We start from the raw sequence: 16310 nt of genomic DNA, 5'->3' as shown, positions 1-16310 counted from the left end.
TATTCATTTTATGTATACTTGCCATTCGTATTTTAAGCGCTAAACAGCTAGATTTCCACTGGCTATGCTAGCTGCTGTACTGATTTAAATATTCTCTTTAGAGAAGTGGACAGGCTTTCGCCTACATCCTAGGCGAAAGCCTGTCCACTTCTCTAAAGAGAATACTGATTTAAAGTGTACTTATCAGAACATACAGTATGATACTAAAAAATGTTTGTACACTCAGGCTTAATTATTGCTAAAACAAATATATATCACGGTGTGTTCCTTTAAAGCCATCCTTATTTTGTATAGATATTAAGGATGGCAATCGAATACAAAATTGCTAATCGGTTAACCGCAAGGCGTTCCGACCGATTAGTCGGTTAATAGTATCAAAGTACACATTTTTATTTCAAGTAGCTCTATTCATACACACAAGATTAAGACTAAAAACGTTAGGAGTTCGAAACATTCTGCATCTACATGTACATATATTTTATTTCAATTTCAATAGACAAGAAAAACCGATTATAGATTTTATAACCGATTATCATCGTTACGACCGAGTAATCGGTTAACCAGTTACAAATTGCCATCCCTAATAGATATATATTTAAGAATATATATATATATATATATATATATATATATATATATATATATATATATATATATATATATATATATATATATATATATATATATATATATATATATATATTGTAATGAGTTCTTTTTGGATTTTGTAGAGTTGAGAAGGAAAACAATATCGATCAGAATAAACAAATAAATTTATTAACACAAAATAAATAAAATAGAAAACAAATAAATTCTATGTCACTCACTCACTCTCACCTACAGGCTCACACACCGAAAATGAAATAAATGTAATAGTAAACTGTTAACTCAATTTTCACCAATTCCGATACTTTACATTAATTCAATCTTAACTTCTACAATTCTGATTCAGTAAGTATCAGATATTATATCAAATGAAAAATTCACCAAAATTGACGTAAATAATATTCCGAAAAAGCTCAAATAATTTTAGTTAATAATTATATATACTTCAAAAAATAAATTCCTTTTCTTAAACGGCTGAAAGTTACTCAATAGTTACTATATCACAACTGCTTATAAACGTTCACCGGAAGTCACACCGCACGTGCATCCGCCATTAGCACTCATCTAGGAACGTCTAAGTCCTGCACCGTTCTCTCGTCACCACGTGGTAGTTGCTTTAACCGTAGTCCCGGGTCTATCGCCTCCCACTGCGGTTATCCTACCAACATCGGTTCCTGTTCAGCATCGACGATTGGATATGACACGACTGGCACTCCATCCAACGCTCCCCACTGACCTCAAACGCTTATAACAGTCGTCAACTGACCCTCAGCCCGTCTTCTATGTGCACAATATTCTCTCAGCACCTTACGCACTGAAATGAATTTACGTTTACAAAAACCTAACCTATATTACAACTGAAAACCGGAAATTATAACAATAAACCAACTATTTACATTATTCGAACACTCTTACCGGCTAGAACTGCATACACTCGCTGCAATAGTCCGCCTTACAAATTACATGGCTACCCGTTAAATTCGGTGCTATATCTCACCGAAATATATTCGCCACTTGTATAATCATGCAGGGGATAAAGCAAACGTGGCACACCTCCGGCTGGTCACGCTACCGGACACAAAACTAGATCTGACCACTCTGACAAAACCGGTCCCTTTATATACTCGTAACAAAACAACCTCAATAGTAAGGAAACCCGTTAAAACCAAAATTAAAACAGTACATACAAAAAAAAATCAACTTCGTCATATATATATATATATATATATATATATATATATATATATATATATATATATATATATATATATATATATATATATATATATATATATATATATATATAGATAGATAGATAGATAGATAGATAGATAGATAGATAGATAGATAGATAGATAGATAGATAGATTGATATGAAGTTCAAAAATCTTTTAGAACACACTGGATTTCCTATTATGTGATTATGCAACAATGTAAATCAATCATAAATAAAATCAATATTCAGATATTCAGTGAAATTTCAATTTTGCCAATTTTTTTTTTACATTGAATTTCAATATAGATATGAAGAATAGATTTAGAGGGAGTCGGGGGGGGGGGGGGGGGTTGATAAGGATCGCTTTTAAAGAAAACTCCGTGATAATGTATGTATTAGCAAATAATAAAGGCTTATAAACAGTTATCAAAGGAGTATTCTACTTAAGTATAGTAGTGTGGTCCCTTTTTACACCCTTGGTTTACCGGTTAAATATTAGCATACGGTATTTTGTTTGTTTTCATTGTGTATAAGTATAACGAAGTATTTCTAATTAAAACATTGCGTATTTATAATGAATAATCAAACATATCCAAAAATACAAGCGTATTTTTAACACCTATCACACTAAAAAATGCCGGAACATTTTCCCCCGATCAGACTACGGTTTCTCTATTACATCGAAATGGGCGGAGACATTTAGATTTGATACTATAAAAAGAAGATCTTGGTATGATATTTTTTTTCAAAGACGAATAATGTGTTCAAGATTCACAATCAACTACAAATACAATTTTCTATTAACAAAACTTTGGCAATAAAAGCTATAACAAGATGAACCAAACAAGTCCATGCTGATCGATATAAAACTGAGTACGTTTCAACTGAGAACTAGCACGTTTACTGGGGGCATTTACCCGTAACGATACAAATCCACGTGGCTTGTTATGATTCTAAACAGGTCATAAAGAGGTTAATCGCATGTAAATGAAGTCAGCGAAGAGATTCAAAATCGCAATACTTTTAATTAGAAAACATAGAGCACAAGGTTGTTCAACAAAGATATTTTCACTCAACCTTTACACATATAATATACACATTATATTTCAAACTCGACTCTGAACAAACCTGTGCTCGGTGTTTACGAAAGCTTTGAAGTGTGTACCTGTCGCTGATTTCTTTTGATATTCATGAAAATCAAAGGACCCTACCTTCAACGCGCAGCTTCGTATGCTGCCTATATCTATTGTTTGACATTTTTAGATGATGATTCAAATAATAAAGACATTAGTTAATAATAAAATTTAATTTTTAAAAAATGTTAATGAATGTTCGAAATTTGACGAGCAACCGGGGACCACAGATAAGCCTTATTGAGACTTGTTCTTTCTATAACTTTTTCCTAGTACATGTATATATTCTATGTCCTTAAAAATAGGATCGGTTAGCTCCCATGCCTATGTATTTGCTCTATATTTTCGATACAATTTCTCTAAAAACTAATGCATCTGCTTTAAGAAGGAAATTTTAAATTCATCCTAAATCGATTGATTATTATTGATGAACACACTTGAATCTATCCGACACCAAGATAATTTGTATTACTGGCAAATACATATGTTACATTAATAATTTAAATTAAGTTTAAACTTAGATAGTTATAGATTCATGTAAGTTTAAACTTTAGATTTAAACTATTAATGTAACACATACAATGATATAAGTAAGATCAGGTACGTATATACTAACGTTAGTATATAGGTTCCTGGTAAGATATCCTAGTACTCTAACTACATATCTTGTATCTATCGCGAGCTTACTGACCGGGGGATTGGATAAACATATACTAGTATATGACAGTAATAAATACAAGTCTAATTTGTCATTTCTGGCCATGGGGTTGTAGAAGAAGATGCCAGTGAAAGAAATACCCCCTTGAAGGGCATTGAATCCCATTTAAACCTAAGATGCTCCTTGGTACTTTAGGTTGCAAAGTAACTACTTTTGCTTAGATAGGCTAACAATACAACTTGAACAAGTACTTGGTTTTTTTTTAGGTAAGCCAAGGTGTAACTTGAGCTTCTCGTGTGAACTTTTTCTTTTGTACGTCCGTCTGTAAACTTTTCACATTCTTTACTTACCATGAGCCAACATGCAAGTTTTAAGGAATCTTAGCACACACATCTTTTTCTGAAGGTTTTAAAAAATATTGTACGTGAAAATGTATCCCCCCTCCCGAAAAAATATTGGAAAACTTACTCTACATAACAATACCCCAAATCCTCAGGTAAATCAGACTACTACAAGTAATCTCTTTTGGAGTTGAGAACAAGTCTAACATCAGATTATCATGCAATCATTCTATGGTACCTAGTGTGCATTTCTCTGTTTCTCTCTCTCTTTAGGCTCGTTGCAACGGTTTCAAAAGTTGGGGGGGGGGGGCTTCCCAAAAAATTTAACATGCAAAAAAAAAAAAAACTAATTAACTGTCCAAATCCTGGAATATGCCAGTGCTCGACCTTAGAGCAACAAAAAGTTGGGGGGAGGGGCAACCAGCATCTAAAGGAAAATTTACTAAAGCAAAATACTATACTTACAAAAAGTGGGGAGTCCCCTTCCCCACGCGTTCTACGGACCTGTTTTTTTGTTTTGTTTTTGTTCAGCGATAGTGAACTTAGTCGCCGTATGCAGATTCCAAAGAAAAACCAGTTTCAGTTTGTCAAATAGCACTGTTCCAAGGGAAGAAACTCGTTCCAGATACAATATTGACTTCTAATCTATTATGTATGTCAATTTCAAATATTAGTTTTTAAGCAGCATAAAACCGTGTTTTGTAACTATCTAATAAGGGTCTGTCATCTTAATCATAATAATTTTAAAGGAAACGAATTAGTATAAGTTTTCAAACTTGTTTCCGAATCCCTTTTGATTTTTTTTGTACTACTTGCCTGTATTTTCTGCTTGAAATTTTCAAATAAAATATGGTTTAAACTAGATACAATATTAAAGGATTTATGCTTAACAAAAATAGTAAACTTTTCAGTGCGAAGTTATCATGCTTCTTTCTCTCTCTCTCTCTCTCCCCCCCCCCCCCCCCCGCCTTTTACGGGCCTCTTCCCGATATCTTTATATAACGGATTTATGCATGTAGCAATTACAATACTAAGAGAGACAACTGCTACTTCAACTGTTGCCCTGCATTGTAAAACTGCGTCCAGAATCATGGATCAGTCTTTTGACTCTTCAGTCATTCATTACATGTAAAAGAATAATTATTGTAGCATTAAATTAAAATTAATAACATTAATGGGAAACAGACTTTTAAAAAATGTTCATGTTTTTATGATAAACCTGTAAGACAATGTACAAATTGTGACTAAAGTCTACAAGTACTTCATGTTCCCCGGGCCTGGATTTCTCATAAGATTATTATGTGGAAAGGCTAAAAAGCCTTTAGATTATGTTTCATGAAAAAAAAATTAATTACTCATGACAAAATTATTTATGTTTCATGACAAAATGGCCATCTTTCAAAAATTTGTCTGCACTCTCCCAACTCAGGATAAAAAAATTGGGTTGGAAGATGGGTAGGGAATTTTTTTTCCAAAAATTTTGACATCAATGCTGAATTTTTAATTAAATTTTAAGAAGTTGTTGACAGAATGAGAAAATTTGGGAATGAATAAAAAAAAGTCATTTCTTGGAGGTTTGAAAAAAGTTTTGAGTCAGGCCCAATTTAGTCAGTCGGTTGGGAGAGGGCAAACAATTTTTTAAAGAATTTTAGTCTGAGTGCATTAAAAAATATAAAGAGATTCTAACATTTTAATTGAGACAATACAAACAGAGTAAAAAAAAAAGTAAATATAATATGTACACACTGAAGATATATACAAATATGCTGTCAAAAGAGTTAGATTTTCTGGAGAACACGATTCTGTTTAATACGAGTTTGTCTTAGCTGTAACTGTTGTTGGAGCTGTTCGGGTAGTTCAGGGTTGGTGAAATAATCTGGAATAACATTAAATACTATCAATCATCAGTTTTTAATGGCTTTAACATAAATCTTTTGAATAAATATTCCTGAAAATTCTTTACCTGCTGCAAAATCTTTGATGTGCTCTGGTCGCTGACTAAGAACATCACTGAAATACAAAAAAAAAAAAAAGAACTAAAATCTAAATATCTCCTCTTACAACTGTTCTGGTATTTATGAGATTATAAAGCTGTAGAACTGTAGCATTATGGTTTTATATTTATAAAACCATAATGCTACAGTTCTGCAGCTAGATATTACAATACTATATGCTTACTGGAATAATTTTATTGATTTTATGTATGTTATTGTTTATTGTATTCATGACTATATGCCAATGTATGATGGTGTTGTCAATAAGTAAATTGAATTGAATAATAATACTAAGCAGTGTATATTGGGCTCTAATTAACCTTTAAGGGTTACAATACTAAGCAGTGTGTTTTGGGGTCTAATTAACCATTAAGGGTTACAATACTACGCAGTGTGTTTTGGGGTCTAATTAACCATTAAGGGTTACAATACTAAGCAGTGTGTATTGGGCTCTAATTAACCATTAACGGTTACAATACTACGCAGTGTGTTTTGGGGTCTAATTAACCATTAAGGGTTAAAATACTAAGCAGTGTATATTGGGCTCTAATTAACCATTAAGGGTTACAATACTAAGCAGTATGTTTTGGGGTCTAATTAACCATTAAGGGTTACAATACTAAGCAGTGTGTATTGGGCTCTAATTAACCGTTAAGGGTTACAATACTAAGCAGTCTATATTGGGCTCTAATTAACCATTAAGGGTTACAATACTAAGCAGTGTATATTTGGCTCCAATTAACCATTAAGGGTTAGGAAAAGATTCACCTCTTCCTGGCAGGATGATTTTAAAATTTAAAACTTAATACAATGTATCAAGACCAAATTTTAAAAAAACCTTCGTTAAAAAATATACATTGTAAAAGATATCCCCCATTTTGTGATTTTGATACAAGTTTTACATTTCATCCAATCTGACAATATTTCATCCTTTGGGAACTACATGTAATATAATCAATGTTGCCCTCAACCCCTCTCAATACTTGATTAAAAAATGTTTCCTATCTAAATATATACTAAAAGAAGTCTAATGTTTCCTATGTTTTACTGAGTGCCCCCCCCCCCCTCAAAAGATGTTGTACATCTAAGTGAGATATTGGACCAATGAAATATTAGAATGCTATGACATTTTTTATGAAGCTTTTGAATGTTTTTCACAGAAATTTCTATTTTTAGTAACCATGGCAACACCTTTCATCGAAATCAAAAACCGAAACAAAGAATTGTGTATCTAAGTGTAGTCTACTTGTGTGCCAAGTTATATTGAAATGAATTCAAAACTGTAGGAGGAGTAGCATTTTGAAAGTATTTCACAGAAATTTCTATTTTTAGTAACCATGGCAACACTGTTCATTGAAATCAAAAACCGATATACAGAATTATGTATCTTAGTGTAGTCTACTTATGTGCCAAGTTATATTGAAATCAGATCAAAACTGTAGGAGGAGTAGCGTTTTGAATGTTTTTAACAGAAATGTCTATTTTTAGTAACCATGGCAATACCGTTCACTGAAATCAAAAACCGATACACAGAATTATGTATCTTAGTATAGTCTACTTGTGTGCTAAGTTATACTGATATCAGACCAAAACAGTAGGAGGAGTAGCGTTTTGAAAGTATTTCCAAGAAATCTCTATTTTTAGTAACCATGGCAACACCTTTCAGCGAAATCAAAAACCGATACACAGAATTATGTATCTTAGTGTAGTCTACTTGTGTGCTAAGTTATAGGGAAATCAGACCAAAACTGTAGAAGGAGTTGCGTTTTGAAAATTTTTTTATAGACGGACAGACAGACGGACGGACGACGGACACCTTACTATCGCATAAGCTCTTCTAGTCTCTGACCAGCAGAGCTAATTAACAAAACATTTATTGACTGTGTTCTTCATCAAAATGTGTTTTGTTGAGCCCTCAAATCAAATCAAACTGTTTGCCTTCGGCATAATGGCCTCAGGCAAACAGTTAATGGTTCTTAGATCCAACAATATGCATGTTATGTATGATATATAAAGGACAAAAGTGATTATAATCAATTTATTGAGGATTTTACCTTGATCTTCCCTGATAAAATGTATTTCATTTGATGATATTATATGACATAGGAATAAACAATGTAGATATGGAAAAGCACTGTATCTTGTGACTGATATCCTTAAGATAAATCATAAAGGCAAGCCTTAGGGGTAACCAGACACAGATATTAGAATATAACTTACCCAAGAAAACCTGCTATGAGGCACTCAACTTCAGGGTGATCTCTTAGGTATTTCTCATTTTCCATACGTGTCTTGACCTTTAAATGTAACATATGTGTCTTGTTTATTGTCTCACTAACAAACATTATTATGATACTCATGAAACTAAGCCATTAAATAACTGAGGATTTTCGGACTGAAAAATGAATAAGTTTACTTTTTGATAACCATTCAGGAAATTTATGTATTACCTTAAATTTGTTGAGTTTCTCTTGTTGTTCCTGACTAAGAGCACCTAGGTTATTTTCCCCTCCAAGATCGTACGGCTCCATGCCATGAGGAGGTCTGTGTTTTGGTTTGTCCGCCATCGCTAAGGAAAAATAAACAGGATATGCTACGAGTTGTCTTTCCTTGTCACTCATAGCTATGTGTAGCGCGCCCTCTGGTAGACGATACGGTGGCGAATCAAAAGTCCTTTTCACAGAAAATCTTACGATTAAGACACAGGCACTTGGGGTCTGGACCCCCCCCCCCTTTTCCATTTTTTTTCTTTTTAAATATGGAGTCGATTCACCTTTTTCCTATTTTTGTATTCTAATATGCACTATATGTTATCAATAATGTAACTCTTTTGTCTCTATATGCTGTTTTTAAATATACCGTTTTCGACTGATACATAAAAAGAGAGAAGGCTTGCAACTCTTTTCTCATCGTCTGCCTCACCTCGCTTAAACTTCGCCTGATTATTTATCGAAAGAATAAGAAAACATGGAATATGCATACATCAATAAATTCGTTATACATTTCTTCTTTCTTTTCATATTTCCATTTAATTTTTATGTGCCCCCGATTTGTAAATATTTCGATTAAATCACCCGCATCTAGGGTAAATTTTGTTGATGTGCACCAGCTGGGACGGAAGTGCCCGGTATTTTCGGGTATCATCATTACATGTAATGTAATTCGGAACATTAAATGCGAGAAGGAATACATCCCGAATTTTCTCTTCATATGACATGTAACGGTAAGTTCTGTGAATAACAAGATAACTTTAACTAGCAAATTTTAATGGATGAAGATTATACTTTAAATAGACGACCTAGACAACCAAATTCCACAATATTGTTATTACAAAGCCTGGAATTTTTTTTAATGCAGAACATTTATAAAGTTAGAGTTACCGTTATTGCACTTCCGTCCCAGCTGGTGCACATCAACAAAATTTACCCTAGATGCGGATTATTTAATCGAAATATTTACAAATCGGGGGCACATAAAAATTAAATGGAAATATGAAAAGAAAGAAGAATGTATAACGAATTTATTGATGTATGCATATTCCATGTTTTCTTATTCTTTCGATAAATAATCAGGCGAAGTTTAAGCGAGGTGAGGCAGACGATGAGAAAAGAGTTGCAAGCCTTCTCTCTTTTTATGTATCAGTCGAAAACGGTATATTTAAAAACAGCATATAGAGACAAAAGAGTTACATTATTGATAACATATAGTGCATATTAGAATACAAAAATAGGAAAAAGGCGAATCGACTCCATATTTAAAAAGAGAAAAAATGGAAAAGGGGGGGGGGGTCCAGACCCCAAGTGCCTGTGGATTAAGATTAAATATTTGACAACAATGTAATTTCTTTCTTTGATAAATACATTTTTTTAATAAAGGATTTAGTTATAATATATTCCAATGTAATAAAAATTGAAGATTTTTGTGATCTACTATAGTTGAGATATTTTATAGAGAATTGATTTTTTTTTGTCTAAGTCGTAAGATATTTTGTTTGACTTGATTTATGAAAGTTGTTGACGGGGTAACACTTTACAGTTACAAACAAAGATACATTGCGGGCCCATCAAATGCTTCACCTTGCTTGTTTTATGTTTTATTATCTTCACTTTTTCAGATTGCTTGAGAATTACGAATAAGGTATATATATATATATATATATATATATATATATATATATATATATATATATATATATATATATATATATATATATATATTGATATATATATATTGAGAAAAAAAATCAGTCAGTTGATCGAACCCATAATTAGACAGGCTACACGATCAGTATGTCCTGGTCCCAGCTGACAAAGCAGGTAACCACATTGTCTTTGTTTGGAAGGCTCATTATTATAATTGTATTTTAGAAGAACTGGGATTTAATTCTACAAGTGACAATCCAACATATACCCATAGCTCCCTTTCTAAGGAGGAAAATCTTCAAAATCATATGTCAGTTTTGATTATTTTTAATATTCCTAACAACCGAAATGAATTTGAATTACCATATCTATATTGGATTCCGAAACTTCATAAAAATACTTACAAACAAAGATACACGCGAGTTCCAGTAAATGTTCTACCAAGCCTCTTTCTTTACTCCTGACTAAAATATTACCAGTAATGAAGGAGAAACTTCATAAGTACTGTGCAACAATATATTCGAAAAGTGGTGTAAATCAGATGTAGATACTTAAAAATTCCAAGGAACTTTTGGAAAATTTAGAATCACAAAATTTTACCAAAATCAATAACATAAAAACTTACGACTTTTCAACTCTGAATACAACCATTCCCCACGATAAAATAAAGTCCAGGCTTTTTGACATCATTGACAGCTGCTTTTTCCAATAAAAGTGGAACTCGTAAATTTACTTACCTTGTCATTGGTCATTTGCAAAATTATTTTGTGAAAAAAAAACATTCTGATTGTACACACAAGTACTAGGAAATTGATATTAAAAAGATGCTCGAGTTTCTGATTGACAATAACTATGTAGTTTTTGGAGGACAGGCCATCCAACAATCTGTTGGAATTCTCATGGGTACCAATTGCATCCCATTGTTAGCAGACCTATTTTTGTAATCATATGAAGCAGATTTTATTCAAAATTTATTATCAATAATCAGTAGTTATTTCCATTCATATGTCGACACGATATATCCCAGTGAGCCTGAAATAAAAGATTCCACAGAGTCTGACACATCTGTTTCATATTTGGATATTTTACTAGACAAAGACGTTAATGGTAATCTAAAAACCAAGCTTTATGATAAACTTTAACTTTTCAATCGTCAACTTTCCTTACTTATGCAGCAATATACCCTTATCACCTGCATATGGGGTCTGTATCTCTCAGTTGATTCGATGCGCAAGAGCATGCTCTACGTATGAACAATTTTTAAAACGAGGTAAGTTATTGACAAATAAGTTGATGAAACAAGAATATCAACAGTCATTATTTCGTAAGTTCTATGGTCGATACAATGACCTTGTCAGCAAATACAATCTATCATTAAGTCATATGCTGACTGACGTTTTACATACTAATCGTTAGGCCATTATTTGCACACTGAATTATCGACGGATTTTTCCGTTATTTCCCGATCATGAGAAGGAGCACGAGGCGGGTGTGACCGGTCGGCAGGGGATGCTCACTTCTCCATGGCACCTGATCCCACCTCTGATGTTTTTGGAGGTCCGTGTTTGCTCTGCTCCCAATTTGTATTGTTTTAATGGACTTTGAGCTTGAATACTGTTCGTTATCTCCATATTTCATGTAACTAACATTGGCTTCAGTGTACATACAAAGTTTAGGGAAAATCTATCATCTGGGTATTTTTGGGACCGTCTCAAAATACAGGTATATTTACATAGTTTTTTGCACTTCAAAGCAAATTTTGCAAATACTTCGAATTCGATAGACTTTCAGCTCAAATTATAATATATGACATGTAATTCTATATTGTAAAAGTATATGTAAGAAACACAAACAGAAAAGTTATGTTACGTTCCAGTTTTCACTCCTGTATAATATCAGCGTAAATGTACTTTAAAATTCATCCAAACTTCTGCAATCAGTATTCTTTATGACATTATTTTCGGCAGTTATGTATTGAAATTTCTTTTTGGACAAACATGCTTGCATGGGAACTATATTTTGTTGCTGTCAGAGTAAATTTAAATGCAAAACGAGGTACCAACGTGACTTACCGGTAAAACGATAAATCATCTGGATAAGATGAACTGAATTACATTATGGGTTACTATGAATACTTAGGAATTTTATGCTTGGTAAAGTTCAAATCTACTTGCAAATGGAAAAACACAATGGTATGTTTTCATGCATTTCATAGATGAAAACAATATATCCCTTATTACAACGATGCACATTGAAGTGGTAAATGTTTTTGTTTGAATGGAATGTTTGGATGTCAATTGATATATAATGAAACGCCCATTTGTTTAAAATCGAGAAAGCCATATTCGTCGCAGTGTTTTAAGACAACCCACTCTCTGCGACTAGCAACCTGAGTCTTACTGAATGGGGATTTTATGAAGCAAGGAGAGGGCGAGAGGCTCCCCGATTCTGAAAAACTCACATATTGCATCAAATATGTACATAATTATGAACTTATCATGCTTACTGAAGTTATCAGAACACATGTATCTATAGATCGAACACGTGTTTACTCGTGTTTTATGTAAATTGCCAATCTGATTGGCGAATAAAATCGAAAGAGTATGTGGTGTTTAATTTCTTAAGCGGTTGCTTATACCATACCCGCTTATGATTGTTGGGGCAAACTTCTGAGTAAACTGGCTCACACAGCGAGCAATATGGGTGATAGCTGAGGGACACCCCCCCCCCCCCAAAAAAAAAGAAGTGTAAGGGCAATAACTTTTAAGTAAATAATTCGATCAACGTAAAACTCAAACTTGATCTCTAAGTCATTAATAATGAGAGACTATGACATATGACATACGTAAAATCAGCTCAATATTTAGCAGAGCACAGTGAATAACTAGTAGTATTGTGAGCACTAAGCTCATAAAGTGATACCCCGCGCCCATATGGGTGCAATGGCAAAGTCCATATTTTGCTACGGGAAACTCAAAATATCTGTCGGATCAGAACATAAAATAGGAGGTGCATATTGACACTATGTAATTAAGATTCCGTAAAAGTCTCATTAAATTTTATTCAGTGGTAAATAAGAGATGAGTAGCCTCAATATTATAGGAAAAATGGCAGTGACCAGGTTTTGCTGTGGGAAACCCCAAATTTTTTATCGAAACGAAAAATAGGAGGTGCACAATGACAATCTGTAATAAAGATTCTATGAAAGCCTCATTAAATTTTATTCAGTGGAAATAGGAGGAGTGTCACGGACGTACAGCACGATGCACAGACGGAAGGACAGACACTCCATCACTGTTAATATTTACCCCCTCCTTTCGGAAATTTTCAGTCTCAGGACAGTAACTTTTGTGTTATCAATAGAAAGAGACATACCAAAAAATCAGCTCATTTTCTACAATCACAGGTTTAAAAAAGGCCTGAAAATCAACAATGACGGATTGAAAGAATGACGTACAGAAAGCTCCATTTTATGTCGTAGTCATAAAAATAAACTCATACATAAATTATTCTTCTTGATTGAAATTAATATTGGCAGCTACGGATTAATAAACTTTATGTTCTCCCTTCAGTATTATGACGTTTCTCTCAAGACTATGACCTGATCTTTGTCGAGTTTCACTATCAATGGTTGATGCAAGCATTAATTGAGACTATATAATGGCTCCCCTGCCATTCTTCTGAGTGATGCTGTGATTCTGGGCCCATAGTCAGTTATTTACTATGCTGTTCTGGGTAACTTTAATGCCTCTTTATGGGTACATTGGCCGCTGTAATCCATAGCATCTCTATAGAGTTAAGCCCCCCAGTCCAGGTCTTGTCCATCTATTATAGATGCAGTGCTAAGTTATTAATACTACCTATGAGACAGAGAGGAGTAGCCGTCCGTCCCCCCCCCCCCCATAACACTTTGGGGTACCCATCTCTTATCTGCAACTCCTCCTCTACCACTGAATAAAATTATAAATGAGACTCTCACAGAATCTTTGTTACACGGTGCCATTGTGCACCTCTTAATTTACGTTTTCATTGGAGAGATATTTGGGGTTTCCATATATAGGCAAACATGGGCACTTCCATTCTTTCTATAATATTAGAGTATCCATCTCTTTTCCGCAACTCTTCCTATACCAATGAATAAAATTCTATGAGGCTTTAATAGAATCTGTTTGGGGTTTCCCATGGCAAAAAATATGGACTTTGCCATTATACTCATATTGGAGCGAGGGTGTCATTTTGTGAGCTCATTGCTCACAATACCTCTAGTTTAACTGACTTACACAATACATGCAAGGCTTCTTATATTATCTATATACGTTAATTTATAGTCATCACTGATTGGAATTTTTTTTTACTCATTTTCATTGCATTTGAAAACCTTCGATCACTGATAGATTTCCAGACAAAAAGTAAACTCACAGTCTTGTAATCATTGTTTAATTTGTTACGTAAGAAAGATCAATTTATAATTAAAGGAGATTTTAACACCCTTCAAACCTATCTCGACCTGCCGTTAGCCAATGGTGGATAATAAATCGACTCTCAATTGCCTGTCAAATCTGGGTAAAAGAGTAAAGAGGGAAAAAAGTATTTATGTACACAAAACGCTCGTATCAATTTCTTGTGTGGTTTAAATCAAACAAGTTGAATTCAATAGAAATTCACCACGCGGTTGATAAGTTTTTATAGTTTTTCACTTTTGCCCAATCAACTTAAGAAGGATTTCAGCAAACATATAGAGGGCATTTATAGCAGCTATTGTCGGTGATGGAGACCGAATGATCGTGGTAAGTGCTGGAAATTTTATAGATAAAATATACGTGTATTCATGTTTCTTGTCATCCATCATTTTGAAAAAAAGATTCAAATCTAGTTACAATTATTATATGAAAGCTAACACAATAAATTCTTATAACGACAGTAAGCCTCTTTTATTTAATAATTTATACATGTGTTCCGTGAACACATAGTTCAAAACATTTATGTGTTTACATTTTCTGCGATTTAATATTGTATGTAATATATGTATGTTTATAACATATTGTTTAATGCATATGCAAAACCTTTGTTTGTGCTTCATACACATATAAAAACGCAAAAACTTCCTCAGAATTAAGATACATTCATTTGTAACATGGTATTCTTTTCCAATCCCAACAATTTTAAAAACATGTTTGGCATGTTATATTGGTTTTCAAAGAGAATTCTTTTACATTCTCTAAGTTTTAAAACTGAAACAATTGAAATTCAGATTGCCATCATGTTTGACAATAAATGTTTATTCATTTTACAAAGCATGCTAAATGAGTATTTGTGTTTCTGTAATTTTACTTCTGCATAGACTATGCCTTCTGTTTACTTAGCATTAGAAACAGCCTGTATTTTATCCAGGGCACTTCCGAATCGTTCTGTTGACACGTGCGAGATCAATATACATGTATTTACATTAGTTTTTCTGTTTGCCAAGCACAGACAAATTTCTTAAAAAGTTTACTTCGATTTCCACTTGCACAAGTGTGCTTTGTTAAAATTACACTCAACTGAACTGTTTATTTTTCAATTCAAACTTCTTTGAACAATATTCGAACGCCTAATTTCAGGTATTTGTGTCTATCAAAGATATATGGATTTCATTTTACATGTGCATATTATCTGAAGACGACCAAAGTTAATACTAATATCTTTAAAAACTGAGAGAATATTTACTTATCAGATTTTGTTTCATTGTATAGGCATTTCAAGTGTTATCAATCCTGTTTGTTATAGAGTAATAGTTCTTTTTGCGCCATAATTCATCTTCACCTCTGATCTATTAACAATGTTGATCCAAAATCAAACAGTCTGACATGGATAACTTCACGTAACCTCGATGATTCCTTCTCAAATGATCCACAAGACGTTCGTTAGGACAAACCATTCGTGAATTTGATAATTGAAGAATGTTGTTTCTTGTACTGTGTTTGACCGATACTTAAGGTCTTTCTAGTTTCGGATTTCTTGATTACTAGTCGGGTTTGGTAATATAAACTTAGCTATCTTCAATCCTTGAAACAGTATATAAAGGTAAAGTTTTGTATTTAATGCAGGGTGGTAAAATATTGATAAACATGGTCTTTTTCTAGTAGATCGAATCCCAGATTTCATTACTCAATCACAAGAAACAATAAAAAAGAGAAACATAAAACGCCTTGCTTCAGAAGTCCTGAAAGCATGTCCCAAT

General features: G+C 33.2%; 1 protein-coding gene across 1 annotated transcript; it reads right to left on the bottom strand.

The window, feature by feature from the left end:
• Positions 1–5630: 5630 nt before the first annotated feature.
• Positions 5631–8554, bottom strand: LOC133183436 (RIIa domain-containing protein 1-like). Its single transcript, XM_061318396.1, has 4 exons — positions 8399–8554; positions 8169–8245; positions 5918–5964; positions 5631–5830 (listed from the first exon to the last, which is right to left on the bottom strand). Exons 1-4 carry the CDS (start codon positions 8513–8515, stop codon positions 5733–5735), a joined length of 339 nt encoding a protein of 112 aa, XP_061174380.1. The 5' UTR covers positions 8516–8554; the 3' UTR covers positions 5631–5732.
• Positions 8555–16310: the final 7756 nt, after the last annotated feature.

This window comes from Saccostrea echinata, unplaced genomic scaffold, assembly GCF_033153115.1.
Source record: "Saccostrea echinata isolate AGI-Se365-2 ecotype Australia unplaced genomic scaffold, CSIRO_AGI_Sech_v1 ptg000009l, whole genome shotgun sequence".
NCBI lineage: Eukaryota > Metazoa > Mollusca > Bivalvia > Ostreida > Ostreidae > Saccostrea > Saccostrea echinata.
This window is presented reverse-complemented; position numbering and strand designations above follow the sequence as displayed.